The following is a 27214-nucleotide window of genomic DNA, read 5'->3' on the forward strand; positions in this document are numbered from 1 at the left end:
CAGAATTATTATCTGAGACTCCTATAAGCTGATGCCCATTTGCCATATATATCCAAATATTGATGTGTGTTCTATTACATGCAAAGTGCTTGCAAGTGTGTGCAAATCAGATCACCCTCGATTATTTATAGAGATAATAAAATTTTCAAAAACTATTTTCCTGAAAATATATCCCCAGATTTGTGTACCTTTCCAAAAGATAAAATCAAGAGTGTAAGGTTAGGATGTCTTAGTTGCTAAATGGCCAGCAAACTTAGGGCCAAGAACAACTCCACTGGGAGACAGTTATTTAGATGAGAAATGAAAGTGACTAGAGTTACACTAATTTTGGTGATGAGGTAAAACATTTAGGAGGTAAAATGGGCCTGACTTTTAATGACTTTTCTATAGGGTGGGGTATGGAGGAAGAGGCATAATCCAGAATGGCATTCAGGATGACTTTCAGATTGGTGTCTTGTTTAGTGGGATACAGGATGCTGCCATTCTGTGAGCCAAGAAATGCAGAGGAAAGGAAAAGTTTGTGAGAACACTTATTCAGGAGAGATCACTGGCAGTGAGGGTAATCTAGGAGTTAAAAACCAAAAGCACAAGAACAATGTAAGACCAGACGAATGATCCAGGAGAGACTCAGGACCCCTGAAGGGTCACCTAGGAAGCTGGTTAGGAGAGGTTACCTGTTTTCTTGGAGTTTTTGAGGCCTTGTGCACAGAACAGCTTGGAGAATCAGGGCATGACAGGTTGAACACTACAAGTCACTGTAACCTGGCTGAAGGCTTCTAAAGATCATTGCAAGTTATTTTCACTCCCTGATGAGATTCGATGATTCGTTTGCATTTGACAGGTGTAGCTAGTTAAGACTAGTTCTGAAATACAGAGTGAGTCGCTGCAGTACAAATTGATGATCCAGGCCAACTTTTATAGAAAGAAGAAACTTTTACTGGGAAGAAAAGCAAACGATTGCCAAATTTCCTCCAGGATTCCTTTAATAACTGTGAAGCCCTGAGTGGGAGCGCATGAAACAATCGCAGAAGGGTTTTGCTGGTCCGTGGAGCTGCAGTGAACAAAATTGGAATCATTACTGTCTGATTCTCAGATATCAGCACATGATGGTGTCCAATTAGGAAGAAGAAATGAAAATTTGGAGGATTTATTAACACAGGGAAGCCTGAGGAGTTTGTGAGTCCCTATCCACATTGAGAGAGATGAGAAACTGTAATTACATGGAGACACTCATTCTCTTAACCCTCATTTGTTTTGCTTAGTCCTCCAGTTCTCTGGACTGCCCTTGCTGGGTCCTAACGATGAGGAGTGCTGTTTCCCATTTCATGGGAGTGGCAGGGAGGATAAGAAATACTTCTATGTTACCTGCATAGAGATGTAGCTTTGTAAGTAATTAGGCACTTGTAGCCATGCCTACAAGCATCGCTCCAGACTAGAAAATACAGGCAGCCAAATACAAGAAGAAGCTACCAGAAATGAGGAATACTGGATGGAATGCTGTCTGGCTATGTGGCATCAAGCTACAATTATAAAGTAATTGCACGTTCAGTCTTGCTACAGAAACAAATAAAAACTAGGCTGAGTGTGTGAGAAGATGGAAATGTTAACTTGCTTCCCTGTGATAATATTTATTATCCCATATCATGTAATATGTTTTATGTTCACGTAATTAAATTATTTTTAAAAGGAAGATCATTCAGAAAAATGAAATGGAAGAAGGGTAATGCTCAAATAATTTAGGTGGGGTTTTGTGCCCTTCAGCTTACACTACCTGCGTGGTAAGTCTCCGTCATAAGCCACCACCATCCCCATCCCACCCCTACTCCATGGGCCAACGACTCAGCTTACTGAGAACTGGCTCTGATGTTGGGATTCTGGATTATATTACGTAGGCTCAAGGAGGAAAAACAGGTGTTTGAGGAAGAATATTTAAATGGAGCAGTCAACAGAACATGAAGAACAAGAATGTTCTATTTTGGACTGTCTGCCATCTGGAGAGATGGAGACGGGAACTGTTGCTGGCATGAGGGAAAGGAGAGTGTGGTTGTCATGTTCACCTCCTACCACAGGGACTATTTAAATTTAAAAAGTCTGCAGCGCTGGAGATGCGTCTGAGGAGGGCTTTTGGATTTGGGAGTCATTAGCATTCAGGTGGTGCTTGAAGTGCAGGAGGAATGGATGACCTTGTTCAAGGACAGTGGAGAGAAGAGATGAAGAACAGAACAGAGCTCTGTGACACTCAGAGGGAACCACATGGCACAAAAGCAAGGCTGGCTGAAAATGCAGAAGTGAAACAGAGGCAGTATAACTTGATCTTGACTCTTCTTTTAAAAGAAGAAAGCCAACCATGGTGGCACATCCATGTAACTCCAGCACTCTGGGAACTTGAGGCGGGAGTGTCAGCTCAGGGCCACTCGGTGACTGAGGGATATCCTGTCTCTAAATAAAAACAAAGAGGTGGGAATGTAGCTCAGTACTAAAGCCCTAGGTTCATTCCCCAGTACTGGAAAAAAGATCTAAAATAAGAAAGTCAAATATACAATCATTTTATCTGTGTGTTTTTCCAAGGGTGCCAAACATTTATTCTAGTAGAATATAATTCAGAGGAGTTGATGCAGGGCTATAGGAAAAAATAATGTGTTGACAAAAATATTTGAAAATGGAACGTCTGTTTTAAGTTTGCTAAAAGGATAATGTAAAAAGAGACCTACATATAACAGAGATATTGAGGACAAGCCAACAGGTGATCTGGTACTGTTGAAGAGTCTGTGTAGGGGGAACAAGTCAGAGATAGGCTAGGAAGACAGGAAGCCACGTGCAGACACAAAGAGGAAAGAAAAAAACCTGTCAATAATAGAAGCCATCTGTGGAAGTATGGTCTGGGTGTAAGAAGGCTGACAGTGGTGGTGGTTGTAGTGTAGTGGATTAAAGGTGAAAATCATCGCAGCCTACTATGTCAAGGAACAAGAGGCCATGCTAAGGATGGAAGGGCTTCCAATGGAGAAGTAGTTTGAGAGTGATAACCCTCCCATCCCAGGGGTGAAATCCTTTGCAAAGGCAACAGTGACTCTGCAAGATGCCTTCTGGTTCTCACTTTTCTCTAACTTGTTTTCCTGCTGACCTCTATTTCTCCTACTGTTCTGTGCCCCATGATAGTTTGTATCACTGCTTTGTCTCAGATCTAGAGCAACTGATAACCGATGGCTTTCAGTCTCTCTGTCAGCAACTGCTCAAAGGTCAGACTTTCAAGTCTGCTTCCATCAAGTGCATTGCTATAGCCCGATCTATTGATGTTCTTCTGAGCTCATGCGTGGATTTGTGCCATGTTAGAATCCAGGGAGGTTTGTTCTTATCCAAAAAGCATTCTTTACACTGCCTGCTCCAGATGCCTGGGGCTGCTCAGAGAGTTGCTGTATATCAGCAGCAATGAGAGAAGTGATCCTGAAAGTCCTAGATTTTTGGTAGAAAAAGAATAACTTAAAGATGAAAGTCTACCCCAATAGGAAGATGAAATTTGTGCATATTCTTACTCCCTCACACAGTACATCCCACCATTTTTTCCCTAGCTATAGCTGCTTAGGATTTGCTGTTTAGTGCATTTCTGCATAATTATTGGCTCACTAAGCACCTTATACAGCTTATAAACATATAAAGTGTTATCATATGGATAAAAAATGTCCTCCAAAGGTTTTATGTGTTCAGAGGTTGGCAGAGATTAGAAGAGGTGACTTACGGAGAGAATAACCTGGAAGGGGATATTCTGTTCCTTGGCTACTCCCTTCTCTCTCTGCTTCCTGGCCGCCATACAGAGAAGGGTTCCTCCTCCAGGCCCTTCCACCATGCTGTTTTTACTTTGAAGCCATCTGACTTTGGACTTAACCCACTGGAAACTGTGAGCCAAATAAATGTCTCCTCCTCTTAAAGTACGTTTTTTGAATATTTTGTTCCAGCTACAGGAAAGTGATATATAAAGCAAATGTCTGTTTTTAAGGTTGAGGGTAACTGCTCTCATAATACAAGAAAGATTTAAGCATAAGACTTTAGACCTGCACTGCCTAATCCTTTACTATATGGCTATTTAAATTAATAAATAAAATTAAAACTTTAAGCCAGGTGTGGTTTCTCGCACCTGTAATCCCCAGCACTCAGGAGACTGAGGCAGGCGGATTGTGTTGCGAGTTCGAGACCAACCTGGGCTACAAAGAGAGTTTAAGGCCTGCCCGAACTGCATAGAGAGACCCTGTCTCAAAAAGGCAAACAAATAAACAAACAAACAAACAAAAACACTTCAGTTCATTCCTTGCACTAGCCACATTTCAAATAGCCACACATAGGTAGTGGCTACCATAATAAGTAACATTTTCATCACAGTAGAAAATTCTATATTACACAGTTGCTCAAGGCCCTGGCTGGAGTGGGGACCGACAGCAAAGAAGTCAATGCACAGATTTTATTTCAGAGAGATTATGAGTGCAAACAGTGGAGACAGAGGTAAAGGTCAGGAATCCTGCCATGGAAATTGAGCAATGTAATAAGGACTTAGACACAGATATGATATGTAGGTTGCCAAAGATACCTATAGTGATGGACTTTCTCCCGAGACTATGATCTACCAAACTATTCTTCCAAAATTTCACTGCAACACCTTCCCTGGGAATGAAATGTGGGAAATGAATTGCTCCCACAGTTGTCAAGCTTTTGTAAACACCAGGTCACAAGCTGAAAATCTAATCAAAAAACAGATTTCTACCCATCCCAGGGGACTACAAAGTGGGGCCTGAAAATCTCCATTTGAACAAGCCCGCAGGCAATGCTGATACTGTTTTCTGGACCCCCCTTGAGTGCTGCCAGCTTAATCTAGAGTTCACGCAGATATGGAGAAAGAAGCCTTACAGGGACCCAGGTCATTTCATTTGAGGTTCTAATATGGTGAAGGTTTAAATTTTGAAAGCTTTATTATAATCAAAGACATATCATTATTAATACCTCTTAAAATACCCCCCACCCTTGCTTCAAACACGCTTGTTCCCTTGACATTTCCACTTTCTGAATACTTCTGGAGGGCCACGGCTGGCTCTGTCCCGAACTGATTTAAGCATCTACCTTTGGTCATTTTAGAGAAGGGCCGGAAGTCACACAGTGCCAGATAAGTGGATGAAGATACACTGTGGCTTCTTAGAAACCTACTTTTGCATTGGAAGGCACTTGATAGCAACATCCACTGTTTTTTTTTTTTTTTTTTTTTTTTTAAATCACATCTTGTAAAAATGCTCATGAAAGCAGATTCCCCCAAATCCTTTGGAAAGTGGCAAAAGCAATAGGATAGAGCAGGACGGGAGTCCTTTGACGGGGATTAATGACAATGTAACTCTTGCTGTAATAAATTCCTATATATATTCACAGTACATTTTGATCATGACTTATATTTACTCATTATCATGATATGGGGAAGCAACTGTATTTTACCATGACATGCCCTCTGTTGGTTTTATAGCTTTAGAAACTCGTATGTCTTTTCTGGTATGTTTCAGCACAAAGATAACTAGCATAAGAGCTCAACTAAAATCTATCTCTTCCAGCTTATTATTCCTCTATCCATGTGCATACGAGGGCTAAAAACACACCCCTATGTGATTACAATGACTGCTGTCTAAAATAATTCCTGTCGTGTTGTTGTGTGATGATAGCATATCTGAATATATCACTTCTATGCAGATGTCGGGGCAGAGGTAGAAGATGGATGTTTGGTGAAGCTGAACATCCGAATCTGAACAAATCTGTATTCTTTTGTGGAAGGCTACGGCAGCCTGGGAGAAACAAATCCATTTTCCAACTTTTGCTCTATAAAAAGTTCTGTATTTTCTTAGATCAGACAAAATATATTGAGTGCCAAACTGCTGTGGCAATATGGGCGCGTCACTCAGCTGGGTTAGAATCTGTATGCATTGTCCCCCCGGGCCAGTTTTGATTATGTTCTTTTTCCTTTTATTGCAGTCAGCAAATCTGAATTTGCTATTGTGGGGAGAGCAGGAAGAAGAGAAAAAAAGTGGAAGGTTTTTAACCTTCAGAAAGTTCAGAGGTTCAGTCTGAATAAGCACAAAAACTTTCAGTGTGCCTCTGAATTCCTTGAATTTGCAGAACTGCTTAGAGTCCCAAGAGAACTACGTTGCACATGGAATTCAGGCCCAGCTTTGTGTCTAAAAGGCAAAGCTGAAATCATGAGAGAGGTGTAGAGCTAGGGAGAGTGGGAAGAGGAATAAATGTTTTTTAAAAAGGTGGTTGGTCCTAATCCAGGCTAAGTTTTAGCCTATTGTTCAATTTCTCCAATTCAAAGCCATCTGCTTCCCACAGCTTACAGATAACGTCTCCCCTGCCAGGACACCCTGTTCCTGCTTAATTGAAATTAGTTTCCAAGAATAACTGTCCAAAGCATTTTCTAATGGTGTAAATGTTTTGGAAGTCACAATAGGAGTTGAAGCTTTGGGAGACAGATGTATGCAATGGGCCACATGTTCAAAGGCATAGCGTGATCTGTACGCAGCCGTCACTTTTTGACATCAGGAGTGTTCTCAAAGGCCTCTATTGCTCACAATTGGCTCCTGTGAAATTGGCACTATTTCTCCATCGGGGACCTGTGATTCCGCAAGTGTGAAGGGAAACAATCACTGTCATTCAGGTTTAGAGCAATGTGTTTCCCAGTCTTAATTATACCACAGGTATATAAATTACAGAAACATGTTAATGCTCCCATGATTAAAATTATAGAGTGCCTAATTGAAAAAGCATAAACTGAATTGAAGAATTCCTAATTATAGTTTGCTTTGAGGTGTTAATTTCCTCCTTAACGAATGCATAATTTCTTGGAATCTAAAAGGGTGGCCTCTGCAGGAGCACAGTTGGCTCACGTAGACAAGAAGTGTTGTCATCTTTCAGTTCCAGAAATTGACCAGCAAGACTTGGTTCAGGTCTGGAGCTCAGGAGAACCTTGCAAAGTGCTTGGGAAGGAAGTGGAGGTGGCACAGGTGTTGTTCCAAGTCTACCTAATAGGGTCAGAACCATGGCAGATCAGAGACCCTTGGAAAACTTTTCCACCTGGCTTTTCTTCCCTCACCAAAGTCTTGACTTTTTTTCCACTTGCTTTTGGTAAAAGTGGTTGCCTATAAGACAGCAGTTCTCAGATATGGTCCCTGATCATCAATATTATCTAGGAAATTGTTAGAAGTATAAATGGTCACCTCTCCCACTATCTCCCCTACACACACGCACACACGCACACACACACACACACACACACACACACACACACACACACACACACACATACTGAGCGGGAACCGTAATGGGTGGCGCCAGCAATGTGTATTTAGGTCCTCTAGGAGACTCTACTGGATGCTAAAGTTTGAGAAGCAGTTGCAAGGAGTGGATCCCAGACACCCAAGGTAACATCCAGCTGAGCTTTGTTGACTCGAGCTCTGAATTGCAACCCATGACTCGACTTAAGTAGACAAAGAAACTTGCTCACTGCCTTTACTGTCTATGAGTCTTGTACAACCTTGTAGGTTCTGATGCAAATGTAAATGCATTATGTTGTCAATATTTTAGCACTATTATGTGGTTTTCATCAATATCTTTGCTGAGAAATGGGTTTTCTGAGACACTGTCAGCTGGAGGCTGAGCAACATCTGTGAATGACTTTCAGGCAAGACATGGTTCTGTGAATGCTGAGTTTGATTGTAGAAGCATGGGGCAGAGAGTCCCTAAATAGCTGTAGTCACTGCTGTTGGAGTCATAGACTGTTGGTATGTATTCTCTCTGACTATGGTGTGAACTTGAAGAATAAAAGGCCTGTGTTGCAGAGCAAAAAATAAAGTTCACTTTTTGGAAGATACCTTCACTGCACATTGATCCAAACAATTGTGAGTCCTTGTTTGGGAGCCAGATAAGGTTGTTAGCATGAAGATAAACTGTGTCTCTGTTTCTTCTCTTTAGACTCCCTGGTTCTCTCAGGTTTCTGTTTACTGGTCTAAATGTATCAGAGACACTGTGTGTGTGTGTGTGTGTGTGTGTGTGTGTGTGTGTGTGTGTGTGTGAGTTTGGTTATCCATAGCTATCTGAAACAATAAAATTATGTTTTTGACTTATAACACTATCAGGTTTTTGCATAATTCTTAGCCATTTTCATGTGGTTATAAATTTGGAGAATTTCCAGTAATTTGTGGTTATAAATAACTCAGCAATAACATATTTATTCATGTTTTTCTTTTGGTATTATATCTTTAAATAGGAAAAATCCCCAGAAGTAGAATTACTTAAATGAATAAAATAGATCTGTACAGTATTGAGTATCTATTCTTATATGCCAGGCACTGACAGCCAATTCAAAAAACATAACCCTTTTAATTCTTTAATTTAAAATCCTCTCAAAATAATGTATATATGTAGAAAACAAAGTAGTCAAATCATTCTTTACTCCACCATCTACAACCCCTCAGCTCTGTCCCCCAGAGGCAACTGCTTTTCAATTATTTGCCATTCTCTTCTGGGAACTGGCAATGCTACTACATAATGTGCTACTTTACAGTTATTGATTGTAGACATTATTTACTTCTTATTATGATAGATGAGAATTTGGCTGTCTTGAGTCATCCAATACTTCCTGTCCATCCTCCCAATGTAGTTAGGTTGCTAGTTTTAGTTAAACACATATACAAGGGATAATTTTGTATTTCCATAAAAGCAGGTCACTTTAGAGCCAAGTGATATATTATTTTTATTATAGCATTGTATAATTAGCCTAAAGCTTACTAAGTGGCGGGAACTATTGTAAGAACTTTGCATATATTAACTCAGTTAATTTTCATCAAAACCATAGGAAAGAACTAAAATTGTCTTTATTTTACGAATAAGAACACAAAGCAGTGACAGTCTAAGTAGTTTGAACAAAACTGTCCAGCTAGTAAGTGGCTAATGTGAAATTTGATCATGATACCAGAGCTCCATCATCTGAGGTTCTTAACCATTGTTTATATGCCTTTGAGTACTCTCCTTATCTTGCACAGTGGTGAGGTTTGGCTTGTTTAATTCATCATAGATTCTGTCATTATTCTATTATCTTTAAGCAGTATATTTATTAAAAAACATCTTTATTTCCACAGAGGAATTTTCCACGAAATATTCTTTTTAAAATTTTTATTTTGGTCATTTTGTCCTATTTTTTAGAAAAAAAAATCTACCCTTAGATTGCATTTGTTTGTAGTTTCAGCAATTACAATTTTTTCTTTTAAGAACAATTCGCTGTGCTCTGAAATATTTTGCTCTTGTGGCATCTACTTCTTGTTTATGCAGTAATCATGCTCCAGCCTTTCCTCAGGATACCAGTTTGATTCCAGAGAAAGCACTTTGTTGACTTATGTAGTATGTCTATTCTGTTTCTTCTGGACTCACTCTACCCGACCATTTATTTGAGTGGCTGCTCTCCTTCATTTTGGATGCACTGCTCCCCTAACTACCAACTCTCTCAGCCACTCTTTACAAGCATGGTGTTGAAAAACTTGACTGGAAATGCTTTGCTTGTTGGAGGCGGAGGCATTCAAATTCTCCAGAGATGAAACCTCTTCTCTTTCCTGCCTGACGGCGTGTGGCTCTCTGAGGCTGAGAGTGTGATGTTTTCATGCACGATGTTTCATCCACACCACTCTTTTCGGCTGTTCTTTTCACTTGCAGTCTCCAAACCTGCCTGCTCCAAAATTTTGTGTACCTCTGGAAATCCGGGAAGCAGACCAACTCCACTCCTGCTCACGTCCCTTCCCATTTGGACTTTCTTCATCCTTCACACCAGATACTTCTCTCACAATTTCACTCTTTTAGAAATTTATTTTAAAGTCTCATTCACTGCTCGTCCCTCTCTTGTTATCTTTTTTAAAAAAATTATAAAAAGATAGTTTATTAAAAAGCAGTTACAATAACATTTGAGTTTTTCTTCTCAGTGTCCTAAGAAAGCAGTTATGTCACTTGTGCATAGTGATTTTATCTTCATTTTCCTTTTTTAGTTTTTATTTTAAAAAGAAAAAAAAGGATTGAAACAATGACACAGAATTTCAAAACAAAATAACAGTAGGTTACCACAGATTAATATGTTACATAATGTTATCTTCAAAGTAGTTGTTCAGATTATAAGATTTAGGCATGAAAAAATGATCAGTCAAACAATGAAATCACAAACTGTTCTTTTTGATGAACTAACAGAGATTTAGTTCATATATATGTGTGTGTGTGTGTGTGTGTGGCTGTGTGTGTGTGTGTGTGTGTGTGTATATAATCTTTTCCTTTTTTTATTTTCTCCTTTCCCCTATCCAAGATGTTATTTACTTTTTAGCAGTGTCTGATTTATTTCATTTACAAGTATGTTCTCAAGTTTCTTCTATTTATGTTTAAAAGCGTCAAGTTTATCCTTATTTATAGCTGAGTAATACTCCACTGTGTAAAAATACTGCATATATTTTATCCATTTCACAGCTGATGGACATTTGGGTTCCCTGTAGATTTATGTGCTTTCTCATTTTTTACTGTCATGTCTGGTGTGATCCAGATCTCAGGAGTAAGAAGAGGTAAACAGAGTGCATTAAATCTTCTACTTTTAACTAGGAATTCACTTCCAATACTATCGAACCTATTTTTTATAATAACTGATGAAGACATAATTGTCTTTGGTTTTACAAATGATACTATTTAAATAAGCTAAGGAAGGTCACAGAACTGGCAAGATTCAAAGTCAGTATTCAAATTCAATGTTAATTCCAGAGCCTACGATCTTTTTTTCTCCTACGTAATAAAAATGTTTATGAGTCTTCCCCAATTTGGTGACTCGATTAACAGTGCTACTGTGATAATATGATCCTGCCAGTTCAACCACAACTTCACTGAAATGCCGTGTTGTAATTTATGCTTACTTTTGCTAATTTAATGCATTTAAATGGGAACATATTGATTTGCACATTTTGATTTGCATTTCTTGGCTTATTGGATAAATAGAATTATTTTTCATGTATTTTTATATACTTAACATTTTCTGGTTTTAATGACTCGTGTTTTTACATTCTTTTCCCATTTACCTATGGAAATGGTTCTCAAGCACATTACTGTAGCAATGTCTGGAGATATGTTAGATTAGTATAAGCAGCATCATTTGCATCTGGTTAGTGAGTACAGGGTAGGGATGCTGATAAGCATCTCACTTTGCATAGGGCAGTATTCTCGAAGCCTGAATTACTGAGTCCAAAAAAAAAAAAAAAAAAAAAAAAAAAATTAGGTCCAAGACTGAAAACTCTTGAGCTACAGATATTTTAATAGTCTTTTTAAAAATGTGTATCAGAGAGTCTCACTCTTCTTAAATTCAAGACCCCTTTACACTCTTAAAAAATAGTAAGGTTCCAAAGAGGTGTTATTCATGTAGATTTTGTTAATCATATTTACTGTTTCAGAAATTGAAGCTACACTTAAAACTATTTAAATTCATTTTAAAGATAATATTAAGCTCATTGCATATTAATATCAATAAAATATTTATGTTTTTAAAATAATAAAGAGATAGAGTTTCATGTTTTCCAAAAATTTTTGATGTCTGGCTTAATAGAAGATAATCAGTTTCTTACATCTATTTCTGCATTTCAACTATTACCATGAATTGCTTTGGTTGAAATAAATAAAGAAAATCCAACATCACACAGATATGTAATGGGGAAAAAGGAAGAGTATTTTAATAGTCATTGAAGGTAACTTTGGATATTCTTTGATATTATACCATAATTCAGAGTGATAGTTTCTTAAAATTGTGCTGCAATAAAGTTGTATTTTTGTTGCAAAAACTATATTTTTACAGTTTTTCTACTGTCTTGGCTACTTTGCTCTTTTCTGAGACAAAATACCAATACCCAAAGTTAAGGGAGGAAAAGTTTATTTAGTTCACAGTTTGTCGAGGGTTTCAGTACATAGTCTGCTGGCTCCAAGGCAGGGCGGCGTGGCAGACAAGCATCACAGAGAATAAACAGTTCATAGTCAGAAGACGGTGGTAAAACAAGCCAGGGACCTTATCTGTGGCTTCTTTCTGTCCCCTTTTCATTCTGTCTGGGCTACTGGGTTTAGGGTGGTGCCCAACCAATTAGTGGACTGATTTAGTAATCATACACCCTGAATGCCAGCCACCTCTGAAAAATCCCCACCTATGACCCCATGAGGCTTTGGGGGAGCATCTAGACACAAACCATGTCATTTATTCTGTTCCATTAAAATATATACCAGTCCATTTTTCACTGCAAATGAATCTTTTATTCTTGCATGATTTGGCAACATTACACTTCAGTCAATTGGACAATTTTCAGTTATAAAAATCTTCTAAATGTTGACTCATCATGATACGTGAAAATTTCACATTTGCTATCATCACCAGTCTTTCAAGTTCCCAGTGGCAGATGTGAGTTTTCCAAACTCTGATTTTTACTTGAAAGTTCAGTTATGTCTTAGACAACAAATACCGTTAGTTTTCCTTAAAGTGACAGGTAGATTTCATTTACTTTGGATAAAATGTTTACCAAATATCCCAGCATGAATGACCATTATTTTTCAATCACTCTCAAGGAAATACAAATGGTACCTAGGAAGAATCACCTGAGCCCTGGGCAACATACCAACACCTTGACTCAAAAATTTGGCTCCTGAAAAATATAGCTTGTTTAATATGCATCTGAATCAGGGAAATACTTTTACTTAGGGAACCATGGTACTTCAGTAAACTGGAAAGATGATATATGCATGGTATCTATTCTTTCCTATGAATATTAAAAAGACTCAAGGATTAAGATTAAATAAAATTAACTTTTTATTGCTTCATAAAAGACCTTCTTAAGTCACATCAATTTTTTTTCATCTATTTGGGTAGCAAGAGCTTGGTGATGAAGAACACAAGGACAAATACATTTGTGTGCCACTACCTTGATCCGCACAGGGAAACAAGCAGTCTTACCCACCAGTTCTATTGCTCACAGTGTGAATATTGACACAATGAGGCAACACAAAGCAAGTTTCATTATTAAAATAGTTTTGATATTTATCAGTGACAGGAAAAAATAAGAGATGCATTTATAATCAAGAAGCACTTATTTGGGAACAAACAATAGTATTGCTATCCCAGGTCATTGACCACACTTGGAGAACTGCTGGGTTGCATTTAGGACAATGCTTCCATAGGAAATTTCTTTGATTTGATGTATTTGCCTTGATGATTTTGCTTAAATTTCTTGTTTCCCATGTTGTACATGCAGTGATTCATGATGGAGCTCTACAATTCATGGTATTTTTGCTGTTGGATGATGACCTGGCACCTACAGCTTCCTATTCATAAGTGATTTTTCAGCTCATTGCATTTCTGCAAACAAGCCCATTGGTGGATTACAGTCTCATAGGAGAAGTGTTTTAATTGATGTTATAATTCTTCTTTAGCATTTATTTGCCCTACCTGGCACTAGTATGCCAGCTATTATGATTAATTTATTGTTTAATTAATGATCATTCCATTTGAGTTTAGAAAGGATTTTGAAGATAATTGATTTCAGATGGTCCTACACAAACTACTCAGAGGCAGTTCACCTAACACTTTCCTTTTCCAAACTTTCTTTGTTGCAAGAGAAGACATCCCAGGCACCCTATTGGTTACTCTTTTAAAAACAGTTGCAGCAGCGGAGTTCTCTGCAAAATCATCGCTGTGGGTTTCAACAGTGAAGTCTGGAGACTGAATCCCTATTGAATCTCATCATGTTCAACTTTGTTTTTTTATTTTTTTTCCTTTTATTTTCTTTGCTCCTCTCAACACATAAGGTGCCTATAGAAAACAACAATGGCATTTTAACTGAGAGCTTGCAGGAGGGTGAGAGGACTGCTTCCCAGGATGCATGAGGAAGAAGGCAGTATCGGGAGGCCTGGGGGGAGACAAGCAGCCTCACTCTGCACTACAGTCAAGACAAGAAACCCTTCAGAATGTTTATCAAAAAAATAAAACAAGAAGCAGAAAGAGAACTTTGTAATCCCCTAAAGTGCTCTATTTCCCTTTGCTGCTTTTCAAAATTTAATATGCAAATGAATTAACGTGAGATCTTTCACAAAACAGATTCTGATTCAACAGAACTGAGATTCTGCACTTCCAAGACATTCAAACATTAAGAGGATGGCGTTGTCCTGTGGACCTCAGAGTAGCCGGTCCTACAGCATTCTGCTTCTGTTAGGTGTTTTTGATCAGCACTGTTTGCATTTAGCACTCTTTGTTAGTTAAGTCCACATAAACTTTAGATTTTTGTTAAGTGAATTATTGACATTAGCTGATAGAATTGCTGGTCAGTGGTGATTGGAAACTGAGTCAGCTCTCCTTCATGCATTGCTGGATTTTTGATCGATTGAGTTGTTTCAACACAGACTCAGAAAACATTTCTGAAATCTGATAGGGATGGAATATCTTAAATAAATAGTCAATATTACTCAGAAGGCAGAAGTATATTAGGCAAAGACTGCATGACATCCAAGTGGGGAAATCCATAAAATAATTATAAATGTATGACAGTTATTTGTAATGTTTTACGTTTAAACTCCATTTTCAAAGTATTTTCATGTTCTTATGATCTTTGAGCCTTCTCACAATACTGAGGTAGGTCCTATGATATTGTTTCTCATTTTATTTTAAATTAAGTTTAATTCAGATTCATCATGAAAATACTAATGATAATGCAGAAATAACAAAGAGATTAAAAATTAACACTTGGGTTTCTTTACCAAATTAAAATTTAGGTTTTACACAATTTTGATCCTCCCTTATAGTTGTATGTCTTGCTTTTGCACATATCATGGTAGTTGTTAACATTTCAATGATATTTACACAGTATTTTTTTTATTTTTCCAAATACAGTAGTTGGCATATTTTCTCCATGTCATTTAGTGAACTGTTCTTCCAGTATTACTGATCTATGATATTGCCTCTGTGCATGTGTATGTGATTGTGTGTATATATTTATGCGTGTGTATGTATGTTGGTGAGTATATATATGGAATATGATTAAAAGATGCAGTGAATATTTACAGTAAATACCTTTGCATTGCTTCCCCTCAAGGTTTTCCTTCTTACTTCTGACACACTTATCTTATTATTCTTTCCTCTTTCTGAAGTAGTTCTTGCTATCTTCTTTCTTGAGTGTCTTTACAAGGTGGAATAAAGATAGTGAATGCTGCTCCCACATCCACCGGAAAGGCAGGCTTATAACTGCTATGGTGTGTCCTCATCCATCTTATTCACCGGATCTGTAACCATGTGAATTCCAGCTCTTCCTGAAAGTCAAATGACTATGGAAGGTAATTATTTTAAATCGGTTCAAGGCACTGAGGCATCCATGACAGAGCAATAAAATACACTCATGAAAGAAGACCTCCAGAACTGCTTCAGGAAATCACAAAAGCTATGGGATGACTGACTCTCAAGAAAGAGTGTTTTGAAGGGTATGAATGGCAAAGTGTCTTTTGATGTGATAAGTATTTTTTAATTTAAGCATACACTGTATTTCTATCTTACCTCATATGCATTTATATGTATGTATATATAATGCATGTGAGAGTATGTGTACATGTGTGCATTGGTGTGTGTATACTACTATAATTTTGGTTTTCCAGCTATCCAATTGAGCATAGTGTCTGTATCATCCATTTTAATTATAGCTTCATAAAACATTTTAATATCTAGTCCCCCAATGATTCTTGCTCAAAATATTCTTAGCTATTTTCATTTGTGTTTCCCTATGTTTTAAAATCACTTTATCACCTTCCCTTCACATCTTCTAACAGAATTAGCTTAAGTTGTATTGAAACTATTGCTTAATCTAAACTGATTATATTAACATGAGGATATTTATACTGAAAAAATATATTTGAGTCTTTGCTATTTCTTAGGAAAACTACATTGGTTCCAGCATGTAGTTTCCAAGCAAAGTAACCTTGTTAAAATTGTTTCTTGCTAATAGTGAGCTTGTGGTATGTTCTGTTATGTTTTTCCTATTATGTCTTCTGATTCATTTGTGCTAGTATTTAAGGAAACTCTGTGTGTGTGTGCGTGTGTGTGTGCACGCACGCATATGCTGGGTATGTGTTTCATCCATGTCATTTGCTGAAACCTTTTGTATTTCTTTCATTAAATTTTATTGTTTTGGTTTACCATCTAGTAATTGCATCATCTTTGACTAATGACATTTTTGTGTCCTGTTATTCCAGTTCCAGTAGCTCTTATTCTGGTTTCATGTTTCACTGCACTAGGGACAGCTCTCTGGGCAATAATGCCAACGATGTTGATAGTTGCCCTTTTCGTCTAACTCCCAGCCACATTGACTAGGACTTCAGTGGATTGCTCTTATATGTGATATTAGTTGTAGGTTTGAAACAAATATTTTAAAAACAGCATAAGGAAAATATGTGTATTCTGAAATTTATCTTTGTCACTCTTTTACAATCAGATCTGGTTCTTTAATGTAATCAAATGGTTTTTGACATCTACTTGTATGATCATATTGATTTTTTACTTGGACTTATATGATACTTTCTAAGAATTTCTATTAATGAGTCTTTATTGTATACTTGGACTAAAAGATGTACTTATGGGGAGCCAATTTAATAGTGTATTGGAGGATAATTTGGAACAATTTGAATGATTTCCCTCTTTTTCTGTCTTACATAATTGTTTATATAACATGGGAATTATCAGTTCCTGAAAGATTGAAAGAACTCATTGGAAAAGCCATCTGGCTCAAGTATTGTGTTCTCTCATTTTCTTTTTATAGAATGCTTAATTAATTTTTATCCTTCTTTTTGTTTAATAACAAAGTCCTTTCAGATGCCAAAGCAGGTTTAGTCCCATCCCATAAGCATTAAACATCATTGTTCTCATCCCAAAGAGTACAAAATTGTGGTTTGGATCACCTATTGCATGTGAGAATGACGGTGAAAATTTATTTTCCAGTAAGAGGTTTTTATTTGTTTAGAATTTTGATTTATTAACTTCTAGTTTCATCTCATTATGTTGAGAAAATATAGTCTATATCTTCATTCATTCAGGCAATATATTGATTTTATGTGTGTCCCACGTCATGTTTATCCCACACACTTACTATAGTCTTTTCAAAATATTGTTTTGTCCTCCATCATATTTTCTGGGGATAGCTTTTGTAATTTGTTCTTTCATTCTTCCTTATCATTTCAGACATTTCACACATAGATGTAGGTATCTTTCTTGAGTTGTTCTATTGTTTTGTTTGAAAACATTTTTTCCACTGAAGTTCATCTTTCCTTTTGATTTCAGATCTGCAATGTTCTAAGCATGGTACATGTTCTAAGAATGGTACAATAAATAGCTATATATCCTACCCTCAGGTTTACCAGTTGTAAGCATTTTGCCGTATTTACTTTCTTTCCTTAAGTATTATTGAAATATTTGAGAGTCAATTGTAGTAGTCAGGGCAATTGAAATCTTTAGTTAGTGTCAGTTTCATACCTCGCCACAATACCTCATTTCACTCTGGACACTTTACATTAATATGATAGTAGCACCCAATGTATAATTCATATTCATATTTCCCCAGTTGTCCCAATTACTCATCCTTTAAGGTCTATGAAGATTCAATTCAGGTTCCAGCCCAGGTTCAATTGTTGTATTTTGTTGGGGTGGGGGTCTAGAAAATTTTCAATAAATAAATAAATTCTCAACTTCTGGAGTATAACATAGATTCTCCTATATGGTGAGGTCTTAAATTTGAAGTTTTGGTCTCCTAATTATGGAATTCCCTTATTTTCTTTACTGATAAAACTTTCTTTTTATTGATTGTTGTTACTAATTCTATTCATAAAATTTTCTCTTTTTATCTGTCTCTCTCAAACACACACTTAATATTTAATTTTTATTTATTTTATATTCTAGTATCAATTGGTTAATTATTATAGCTTCACAATACACTTTATATGCATATATACTTTAATGCTGCATCCAGTAGTGAATTTTTACCTTCATTCCTTTGTTTAGAAAGTTATTAGCTGTATTTCCTATTTCAAAGAAAAGCAAATACTATTGTGTCGATGTCGCTCCCGGCCTGCAGGAAGAACACGCGACAGATTCTGATAGTGTGCAACCTTGCCTTTATTTGTCTCCACGTGGGCCCCGCGAGGCCTCCTCTCTGCCACCAGCCCTTTCTCGCTGGTGGACTTTCTCTATCCCTCTTTGTGCTTCCTCTCGTGGCGGGAAAGGCATTCACTTTTATAGGGCAACAGTAGCCAATCAGTTCAAAGCGCGCGATGCGGGCTGACTGGCTAACATCAGCTGTTGCTAGGCAGACTATCTTACAGAGCGGGTTGTTTAAGTCGCCAGCACAATCAGGGGGCAGGAAGCAGGCGCCAACTTGACTCACTCGATGGGAGGGGCAATCTAGCTCAGGCTCCGCTCCCACCCACAGGCCCTACGTCCGCCAAGTAAGGCGACCGGTGTAGGCCGCGGCTCCCAACATCTCCCCCTATTTTATTTACTTTGAATGAATGTATGCATCGCAGCCCGCCCTGGATCGAGTGCAGAGGCTTATGCCCTGTGTTGAGGCCCACCGTAGGCCCTTGGCTTGGACCCTGGTCGGCCGTCCCCGGGTCCACCAAGGCCTTGAGACCCTCGTCCTTTTTCCAGGGCCAGGAGTGAACTGGACGGAACCTGGATGCACATAGGCATGCACTCATGCCCCTCCGTGCGATCCCCTCGGAGAGACATCTAGATCTGGGCAGATTCTAGTAATCCAGCGGCTTTCGTGCAGTATGGGGTAGGGCCTGGCTTAGGTCGAGTCGTGCTGGGGAGGCACGCTCTTACCCGTCATTGACTCACCTACCCTGCTGTGTAGTGTCAATAGGGAAGGAGTGCGGAAGACCCGCCACATCTAGACCCGGTCGTAGGCCAGTCGAGCGAGCCATGCGTAAGCCTGGGGGTCATTGTGCCCATCACGGGCTGCTGCCAGGGCCGCATGGGCAACCAGGCGTACTTGACGCCGGGCCACCGCAAGGCGCCCATTAATAAATGATGTGACCCATCGGAGCAAGCATGGTCCTATAAGTAAGAGCAGAAGCAAGGAGCACAGGGGACCTAACAATGGTAAAATATAGGGGAGCAAGCCATTCCAGGCTCCCCAAAAGGGGTTGTCTTGTAGTTCTTTTCTTCTCTTTTCTAGGTCTTCTTGCAGTTTCTTTAATCGGTCTCGAACGATTCCAGACTTGTTGGCATAAAAGCAGCATCTTTCCTGTAAGGCAATACAGATACCTCCCCTCTCTACAGTGAGTAGATCTAGGCCCCTTCTATTCTGCAGAACAACCTCTGCAAGGGAATCAATTTGATCTTGTATCTCCTGAAGGGTTCTCTCAACTATAGACATGTCTTCTATCAATTGCTTGGATAACTGAGTATATTTGGTTAATGAAACTCCTAGGCCCGCAGTCCCGGCGGCCAGGGCTCCAGTTATCCCCAGACCAGCCAAGAGAGGTAAAATCAGTACATCTCTCTTATGTCTTTTTATAAAGGTGTCCACAGCTGGGATGGGCATGGGTTGGTCCCCAGGGACAATACCAATGTCAGGCAACAAGTAAGCTAGGCCACATAGGCCGGTCCAATTACTGGGCAGGTAGGTATAAGCATGACCATTGCCGCAAGCAAATACTTTGCCAAAGGGGGCACATAGCGGCGAGCTACTACTTACATTGGTTATGGACTCACACGAGGCGACTGCCAGCGCTCCAACAACAATATCATAACTATTATTTTGTGGGTACTTTTGGAAACAGGATGCATTAAACTGTCCCATAAACTGGACCCGAAATGGAGGCCCATGTGAGCAATTATAGGGTGTGCTATAATTGTAAGGTTCACTTTCATAGTCTCTAAACGGCATGGCCAGCGGCCATGATTCTCCCATCATCATACACAGCCAACAATCGGAGGCCAGCCCTGGGTCAGTAAGATTGAGTGCTTTGTGGGTAGCCTCTAATATGGATTCAGTAGCGGGGTCAAGGTTAATGCCTCGGGATTTTGGGCGTAGGAGTGGATGGTAATTGACTTCAGGGAACGGATTTAATTGTTCCCATCGCTCGATGACCTGTTCCTGCCGGTACTGGTCTTGGACCCCTCCACCGTCAGAGATGTGAACGGGAGCGGTCATAGACCAACAGACCGTTTCTCCAACCTCTCCATTACAACCCGACTGCATGAATGGAGAACTGCCTACAGCAGCGGGAATATGGTTAGGGGCAACAGGGCTTTTAGTTGTAGTTAGCGTTGCCATCCAATAGGTTGTACTCTTAAGTTTGCATTGTTTTGTCTCTGCATAGCATGTAACATGCATGGATTCCTCAAACTTAGTGCAGGGACATGTGGCGAGATCACCAGGCCCTGAGGGACTCACCTTAGGCTTAAGTATGCACTGATAGGATGGTTGACTAAATCCTCCTGCAGTGGAGGGGTACACAACTGAGAATGCTGTTTTATCCCCACAATCGGTCCCTGGTCCTTTTTTGGCGCTAGGTGGTATACTGCTTACCGTGCCACCTCCGCAATCGCACGGACTGCCAAGAAGGCTCGTGCGAAGATCTATTCCAGAAGCGGGGCCCCCCAGCCCCGCATGTACCATACTTATCCTGAGGAGTGCTAGGACAACGCCCCCAACGAAAAAAGCAGCCTTTTTCGGGTTCATCTGGCTGTCAGGCCTGCTGCTGGTCTCCAGCAGGACAGGATTAGTCTTCAGTCGAAGGGCTTGTCGCACGCGTCAGTCTTTCTGGGACCCACAATGGTTCTCGTCCCGGTTCCTGCGGGAAAACACAAACCGCACCTCGGTTCCAGCTGACTACCGGATCCGGGCCCATCCATTGTCCCGTCAGGACATCTTTCCATTTTACCCATCCCTTATTGCTAGGAGATGGATTACAATGCTCCATAGCCGGGGGGTGGTTGTTATTGTTCAGGTTTAAAAAATTGTATGTGAATAGTGCCATGGATAGCCATGCCTTTGGGGGCAGGCCCTGGCCTACTCCCCCTTTTTGTTTACATAAGATTTCTTTGAGGCTTTTATGAGCTCTTTCAATAATTCCTTGGCCTTGAGGATTATATGGGATACCATGTTTTAAGTGTACTTCCATAGTCTTACAGAACTCATTGAAGGCTTTTCCTGTATAGGCTGGTCCGTTGTCTGTCTTTAATATTTTGGGATTGCCCCACGTGGCCCAAGCCGCTAAGCAGTGATTGATCACATTAGATACCTTTTCACCTGTCTCTGCAGTTGCGAATATAATATGAGAACAGGTGTCCGTGGAGACATGGACATACTTAAGAGATCCAAATTCTGTCATGTGTGTGACATCCATTTGCCAAATATCGCCAGGGATCAACCCTCTGGGGTTAACCCCCATTGATATGGCAGGCGTGTGTGTGGCGCATGAGCCGCACAGTCGCACGATGTCCCGCGCGTCAGCCCTGGAGATGCGGTACTGGTTGGCTAGCGTCCTGGCATTGACATGGAATTTGTCATGGAACTGACGGGCTTGCTCTATTGGAGATAACATATTGAAAATCCATAACGGGCGAGTGGCCGCGTCAGCAGCCGCATTGCCCTGTACCATGGGCCCTGGTAGGTGTGTATGTGCTCTTATGTGAGTGATGTATATTTTGTTGTGTCTATTTATGAGCAATGTCTGGATAGACAAAAACAAGTTAGTTACTTTGGAGGTTGGTTTAATTGGGCCTGCAGTCTCAAGGACCTGCATGGCATTGACAACATATTTTGAATCAGAAACAATATTAAGGGCCCCTGGGAATTTCTCAAGGACGGTTTGTACAATTTGTAACTCCACCACCTGTGGTTGATCTGGTTCAAACTGTATGTTAACTGGAGGCATGCCTGAGACCACATAGGCTCCTATCCCGGTTTTTGACCCATCAGTATAGACTGTTGTTGCAGGAGTAAGGGGTGCAGGGGCGGTGATTTTTTGAAATATCACCAGATGTTGAGTAATAAACTGTAGTATAGGGTCCTTAGGGAACTGATTGTCTATCTCCCCAAGAAATACACATCTCAGGATGGCCCAAGTATCTATGCAAGCAGTCAGAATTTTTATTTGAGAAGCGGTATAAGGCACCCGAATAGCGTGAGGCGTGGAGCCAAAATGCTGGATGGCTCTACTATGTGCCTCCAGAGCCAGAGAAGCAACTGCTTCCGGGTAATGTTCAATAATCTTGGCAGGTGAAACCTTAGGGTGCACCCACAGAAGTGGTCCTTTCTGCCAAATCACTGCCGTGGGCTGGGAACTGGTCTGCAACAAGCAGACCTCAAAAGGCTGTTCTGGGTCAATTCTCTGTAATGTAGCTTTGCTTAGGGCCTCTTCTATCTTCTTTAGAGCAACTCTGGCCTCTGGGGTGAACTCTCTAGGGGAGGCAATATCCGGATCCCCTCTCAGGAGATCAAACAGGGGCTTTAAGTCCGAATTAGGGATGTGCAAGTAAGGTCTGATCCAATTTATATCTCCCAGTAACTTTTGCATGTCATTTAGGGTTGTAAGATTATCTGTTCTGATGGTTACCTTCTGTGGAGAAATCGATGTAGGGGAGACTTTGGTACCCAAGTAAGTCACTATGTCTCCTCCTTGAATCTTGTCAGGGGCAATATGTAAATTAGCCTTTCTCAGGGCCTTGACCAGTTGGCCTAGCATATCCTCTAACCTTTTTATGTCCTTCGCACTGATCAGCAGATCATCCATGTAATGAATGCACCTAACTCTGGGGAAGGCTTTGCGTAGGGGGGCCAGTAGGGAATCAAGGTAAATCTGACACATAGTGGGACTGTTGGCCATACCTTGGGGCAGCGTTATCCACTCGTATCTGAGATCAGGGCTTTCTTGGTTAATGGTGGGTAAGGTAAAGGCGAACCTATGGGTGTCCTCTGGATGCAGGGGGATTGAGAAGAAACAGTCTCTAAGATCTATAACATAAACTGGCCAGGACTGAGGGATGGCTGAGAGAGCTGGCAGCCCCCTCTGGACCGCCCCCAGGGGCTGCATCTGCGCGTTGACCGCCCTTAGATCATGGAGCAGCCTCCACTTACCTGATTTCTTTCTAATAACAAAAACAGGGGTATTCCAAGGGGAGGTTGATGGCTTTATGTGCCCTGCCTGAAGCTGGGTTTTGACTATCTCGGTTAACGCTAAAAGCTTCTCCTTGGGTAGGGGCCACTGAGGTACCCAAACCGGATTCAGGGACTTCCAAGTGATCTTAATTGGAGTAGGCAGGAGAACTTCCTCAGCGGCCCCTAGGAAAAACCCAGCCCGTGTCTACCTTCCCTTTTTTCTACAGGTACGGGAGATGTCCGGCCCTGCAGGGCAGAGCCCAGGCCCTTGCCGGGGACATATCCCTGATTCTTAAGTATACCCTTGGCTTGGGGAGAGCAGGTGGATGTAAGAGTGACATCCATCTGAGTGAGGATGTCTCTTCCCCACAAAGATACCGGCAGCTGTAGAACAAAAGGTTGAAAATGTCCTTGGTGACCCTCCTCATCACACCAAGGCAGGGTCACGGCACTAACCTGGGGGGCAGCCACCATCCCCAACCCTTGGAGTGTGTTGTCAGCTGTATTGGTGGGCCAGCTAGAAGGCCAGTCCCTCTTGGAGACAATGGAGCGGTCTGCCCCTGTATCCAGGAGTCCTGTTATATTTCTACCATTAACCCTGAGCGAGAGCATGGGTCTTTTATCAAGAGTCATATGAAGTCCTTCAAAAATTTCTCCAGAGGAGCCAAAACCCTGATCCCCTCTAACCCGTTGTCTAGACTGGAATCTCTCATGGAGACTGGGGAGCAATAAAAGTTGTGCTATCTTATCCCCCTCATTAATCACCATGGTCCCTACATGAGATTGGACCATAATCTTAATGTTTCCTGTGTAGTCTGAGTCTATAACCCCAGGGAGCACGGTAAGGCCCCGGAGGGCTGTGGAGGACCGTCCAATCACTAAACCAACTGACTTTTCAGGTAGCGGTCCTTTGAAGGTGGTCCCGACCACCTGAACGCCCATATCGGGCGTTAATAGGAGTCTGGAGGCGACACAGAGGTCCACGCCTGCTGACCCAGGGGTAGCCCTTGTGGAGGGCTGCCACCTTGTGTTGTCCTGTCTAGGGGGCGGGGGCCCGTCCGTAAGGAGGGCCCCCTCTGGCCGTTTTTTGGCTCCTGAATCCCCCTGCCACTAATGCGGTTTCTCTGGGCATCAAAAACTGATCTGCAATCTTTCGCTTTGTGTGTTCCCTTCCTGCATCGTTCGCACACGCCTGTTGGCCCTTCCCGTGTATTAACACTGTGCGGACAGTCTCTCCTAATATGCCCTGGTTCCCCGCAGCCAAAACATCCTTTGGGCTTACGATCTCGCTTAGGTCCAGAAGCATCCTTAGCTTGTGCTGTCGCGGCTACAAAGGCCGCCGCAAGCTTTGCTGCAGTCATCTGCCCTCCAATCTCCCTACAAATCCTAATCCAAGCATTGAGATCCTTGTTTTTATGCGGGGCAAGAGCCGCTTTGCACTCTGTTGTGCATTGTTCAAAAATGAGTTGTTTGATCAGGGGCTTTGCCACCTCTTGGTCTGAAAAAACTTTATCGCCCGCATCTTGCATCCTAGCCACGAAATCAACAAATGGCTCTGTGGCACCCTGCACTATCTTAGAAAGGCATAATGAGGCCGCCCCCGCACCGTTCACCTGTTTCCATGCGCGGAGCCCAATATTAGAGATTTGGTCATACACCTCATTGGGGAACTGAGTTTGGTCATCCCTATATTTGCCTGAGCCCTGGAGCATATCTTCGTTCCACCTTGCATGCCCCCTGCTAACATTCTTTTCTGCTTGCTCGATGGCAAACTCGGCATACCAGGCTCGCCAATCAAGATAACTACCCGAAGGAAGGCATGCCTTGGCCAGCTGCATCCATTCACCTGGTGTAAGAGGCTGAGAGGCAAGATTCTCTAGCATAGCTATAGTATAAGGAGCTGTGGGCCCGAAGGTCGTGACAGCGCTTTTTAATTCTCTAATCTGTTTTATTTCAAACGGTTCCCAAACATTGCGCCCTTGGCCTGGGGCCATTTGCACAGGATATACTCCATAAAGACCGTAATCCATTCCTTGCATCGGTGGATCCCCTCCGGGCCATCGTTCACCCCTCCATAACCGCCCATGAAAATATCGTCCGCCCCGCGGCGCAGCGTCATAAGACGGCGGTCGCGACAGAGTGGAACGGGGCGTCACTTCCTGTGCCGGCTGAGAGAAGGGAGGGTTCCCTGTAGCGGCCTCTCGGCGGGGAGCCGCTTCTGGAAAAGAGCTCCAGGGCGGAGCGGATGGCTCTCTGTCTCCTCCCCGCCAGAGAGCGCTCAGGGGCCCTTTCTCCTCTCTCTGCTTTTCCCGGGCGGCGCACGCACACAATTCCAATTCACGGCGCAACTCGGCATAGGGGTTTTTGGCCTCTCGGCTTCCTGCCCCACCTTCTGGTTCCTCCTCGCTATCTAAGTCGGAGGACTCTAGAGCTTGGGTGTCCTCTATCTTTCCCTGGATTTTTTCCCCCTGGACAGATCCCTCCCGAGAGCATTCCGACTTTGCCTGCTCAAAAGCCTTGCGTGCGTCTATGATTTCCGCGTCTCTAACTGCTGACGGGAACCCCTTCCCCTCCCCTTCAAGGCACGCATGTATCATTTCCCACAGGGGGCGAATAGCCGGCGAAATATCCCCTTCCAATTCCGCCGAGGCGAGGTCCCCGCCTAACTTCTCCCATGACGGCAGGTTTAAATGCCCCGTGGGTAAAAACCAGGGAGCTACCCTATCTACCTCTGCTATGAATAGTTCCAGTGTTTTTTGACCTACCCTGAGGTCTCTAGCTTTTAAAAGCTTTCTAAGGGCCTTTACCAAGGGCCGCGCCTCCGCGCTCGGTAAATTACCCATCTCTAACCTCTAAGGGCTGTAACTCACCGCGTGTGACTTAAAGAACCCGTCACCTATGCGTGAGCCTGAGGGGAGTCTAAAAGCCCTGTAGGTGCGCGCCACCCAGAGCCCAGGCTTATCCCCACTCACCTGTCCGGCAGCACCACGCTGGAGCGTTGCACACCACCGCCGTGTCTCGGGGTTGATCAGTCCCCGTGCGGGTCACCAAATGTCGATGTCGCTCCCGGCCTGCAGGAAGAACACGCGACAGATTCTGATAGTGCGCAACCTTGCCTTTATTTGTCTCCACGTGGGCCCCGCGAGGCCTCCTCTCTGCCACCAGCCCTTTCTCGCCGGTGGACTTTCTCTATCCCTCTTTGTGCTTCCTCTCGTGGCGGGAAAGGCATTCACTTTTATAGGGCAACAGTAGCCAATCAGTTCAAAGCGCGCGATGCGGGCTGACTGGCTAACATCAGCTGTTGCTAGGCAGACTATCTTACAGAGCGGGTTGTTTAAGTCGCCAGCACAATCAGGGGGCAGGAAGCAGGCGCCAACTTGACTCACTCGATGGGAGGGGCAATCTAGCTCAGGCTCCGCTCCCACCCACAGGCCCTACGTCCGCCAAGTAAGGCGACCGGTGTAGGCCGCGGCTCCCAACACTATTGCAATTGTCAAATAATATCACCCATGTCCTTAAAGCTTCCAACTGTCGCTGAACTGGTCCATATTTTATAAAACTTGATTTTTTCCAAAGAAAATGATGTATCAATTTTATAAGAATTGACATTCTTTACAATGTGTTATACTTTTGCTGAAGTCTTCAGCATTTCTGTACGTTTACTTATCTATGGTTGAGCACAATTATTTAACACCCACTCTGTCAAGCCTTGGGCCAGGGGTTCAAGATGTTCTTTTACATTATTCAGTGAAGGGGTTTTGCAACCTTAATGTCAGTCTTGTACAATTGTTATTTGTGTTATCCTTAGCTATTTTTACAGAACTCTTCTAAAAGGATTTTTCATTACGTTTTCTATCTTGTTTCTCATAGTGTATAGTTTATTTATCTCTATCTTATATCAAGCCACTTTACTAGAATCTTTTATTAATTTTGGAATGCCTTTCAGTTGATTCTCTTCAATATATTAGGTCACAAGTCCTATTATCTAGAAATGATGATGAATTGCTTTC

The 27214-nt window shown here is 41.7% G+C and overlaps 2 protein-coding genes across 16 annotated transcripts in view; one reads left to right on the forward strand and one right to left on the reverse strand.

Moving 5' to 3' along the window:
• Positions 1-27214, forward strand: part of Ptprt (protein tyrosine phosphatase receptor type T) — a 1059888-nt gene that overhangs the window by 790236 nt on the left and 242438 nt on the right. The window lies entirely within an intron of this gene.
• On the reverse strand, positions 18269-26678 carry LOC134475994 (syncytin-1-like). 2 transcript variants are annotated; one of them, XM_063248320.1, is made up of 2 exons: positions 26177-26303; positions 18269-20895 (listed from the first exon to the last, which is right to left on the reverse strand). In XM_063248320.1, the coding sequence occupies exon 2, from the start codon at positions 20781-20783 to the stop codon at positions 18984-18986; it is 1800 nt and encodes a 599-aa protein (XP_063104390.1). In that variant the 5' UTR covers positions 20784-20895; positions 26177-26303; the 3' UTR covers positions 18269-18983. The 2 variants fall into 2 exon arrangements, 1 of the variants encoding a protein (XP_063104390.1); XR_010047371.1 differs by lacking the exon at positions 18269-20895 and adding an exon at positions 25132-25372 and having other exon boundaries at positions 26177-26678.

Source organism: Cavia porcellus, unplaced genomic scaffold (genome assembly GCF_034190915.1).
Source record: "Cavia porcellus strain 051 isolate PalLab524CR breed Dunkin Hartley unplaced genomic scaffold, mCavPor4.1 scaffold_5, whole genome shotgun sequence".
Classification (NCBI taxonomy): domain Eukaryota; kingdom Metazoa; phylum Chordata; class Mammalia; order Rodentia; family Caviidae; genus Cavia; species Cavia porcellus.

What these genes read in the sequence shown, in the direction of transcription:
- LOC134475994 (XM_063248320.1), bottom strand. Translation starts at nt 20,783, where the DNA reads ATGAACCCGAAAAAGGCTGCTTTTTTCGTTGGGGGCGTTGTCCTAGCA.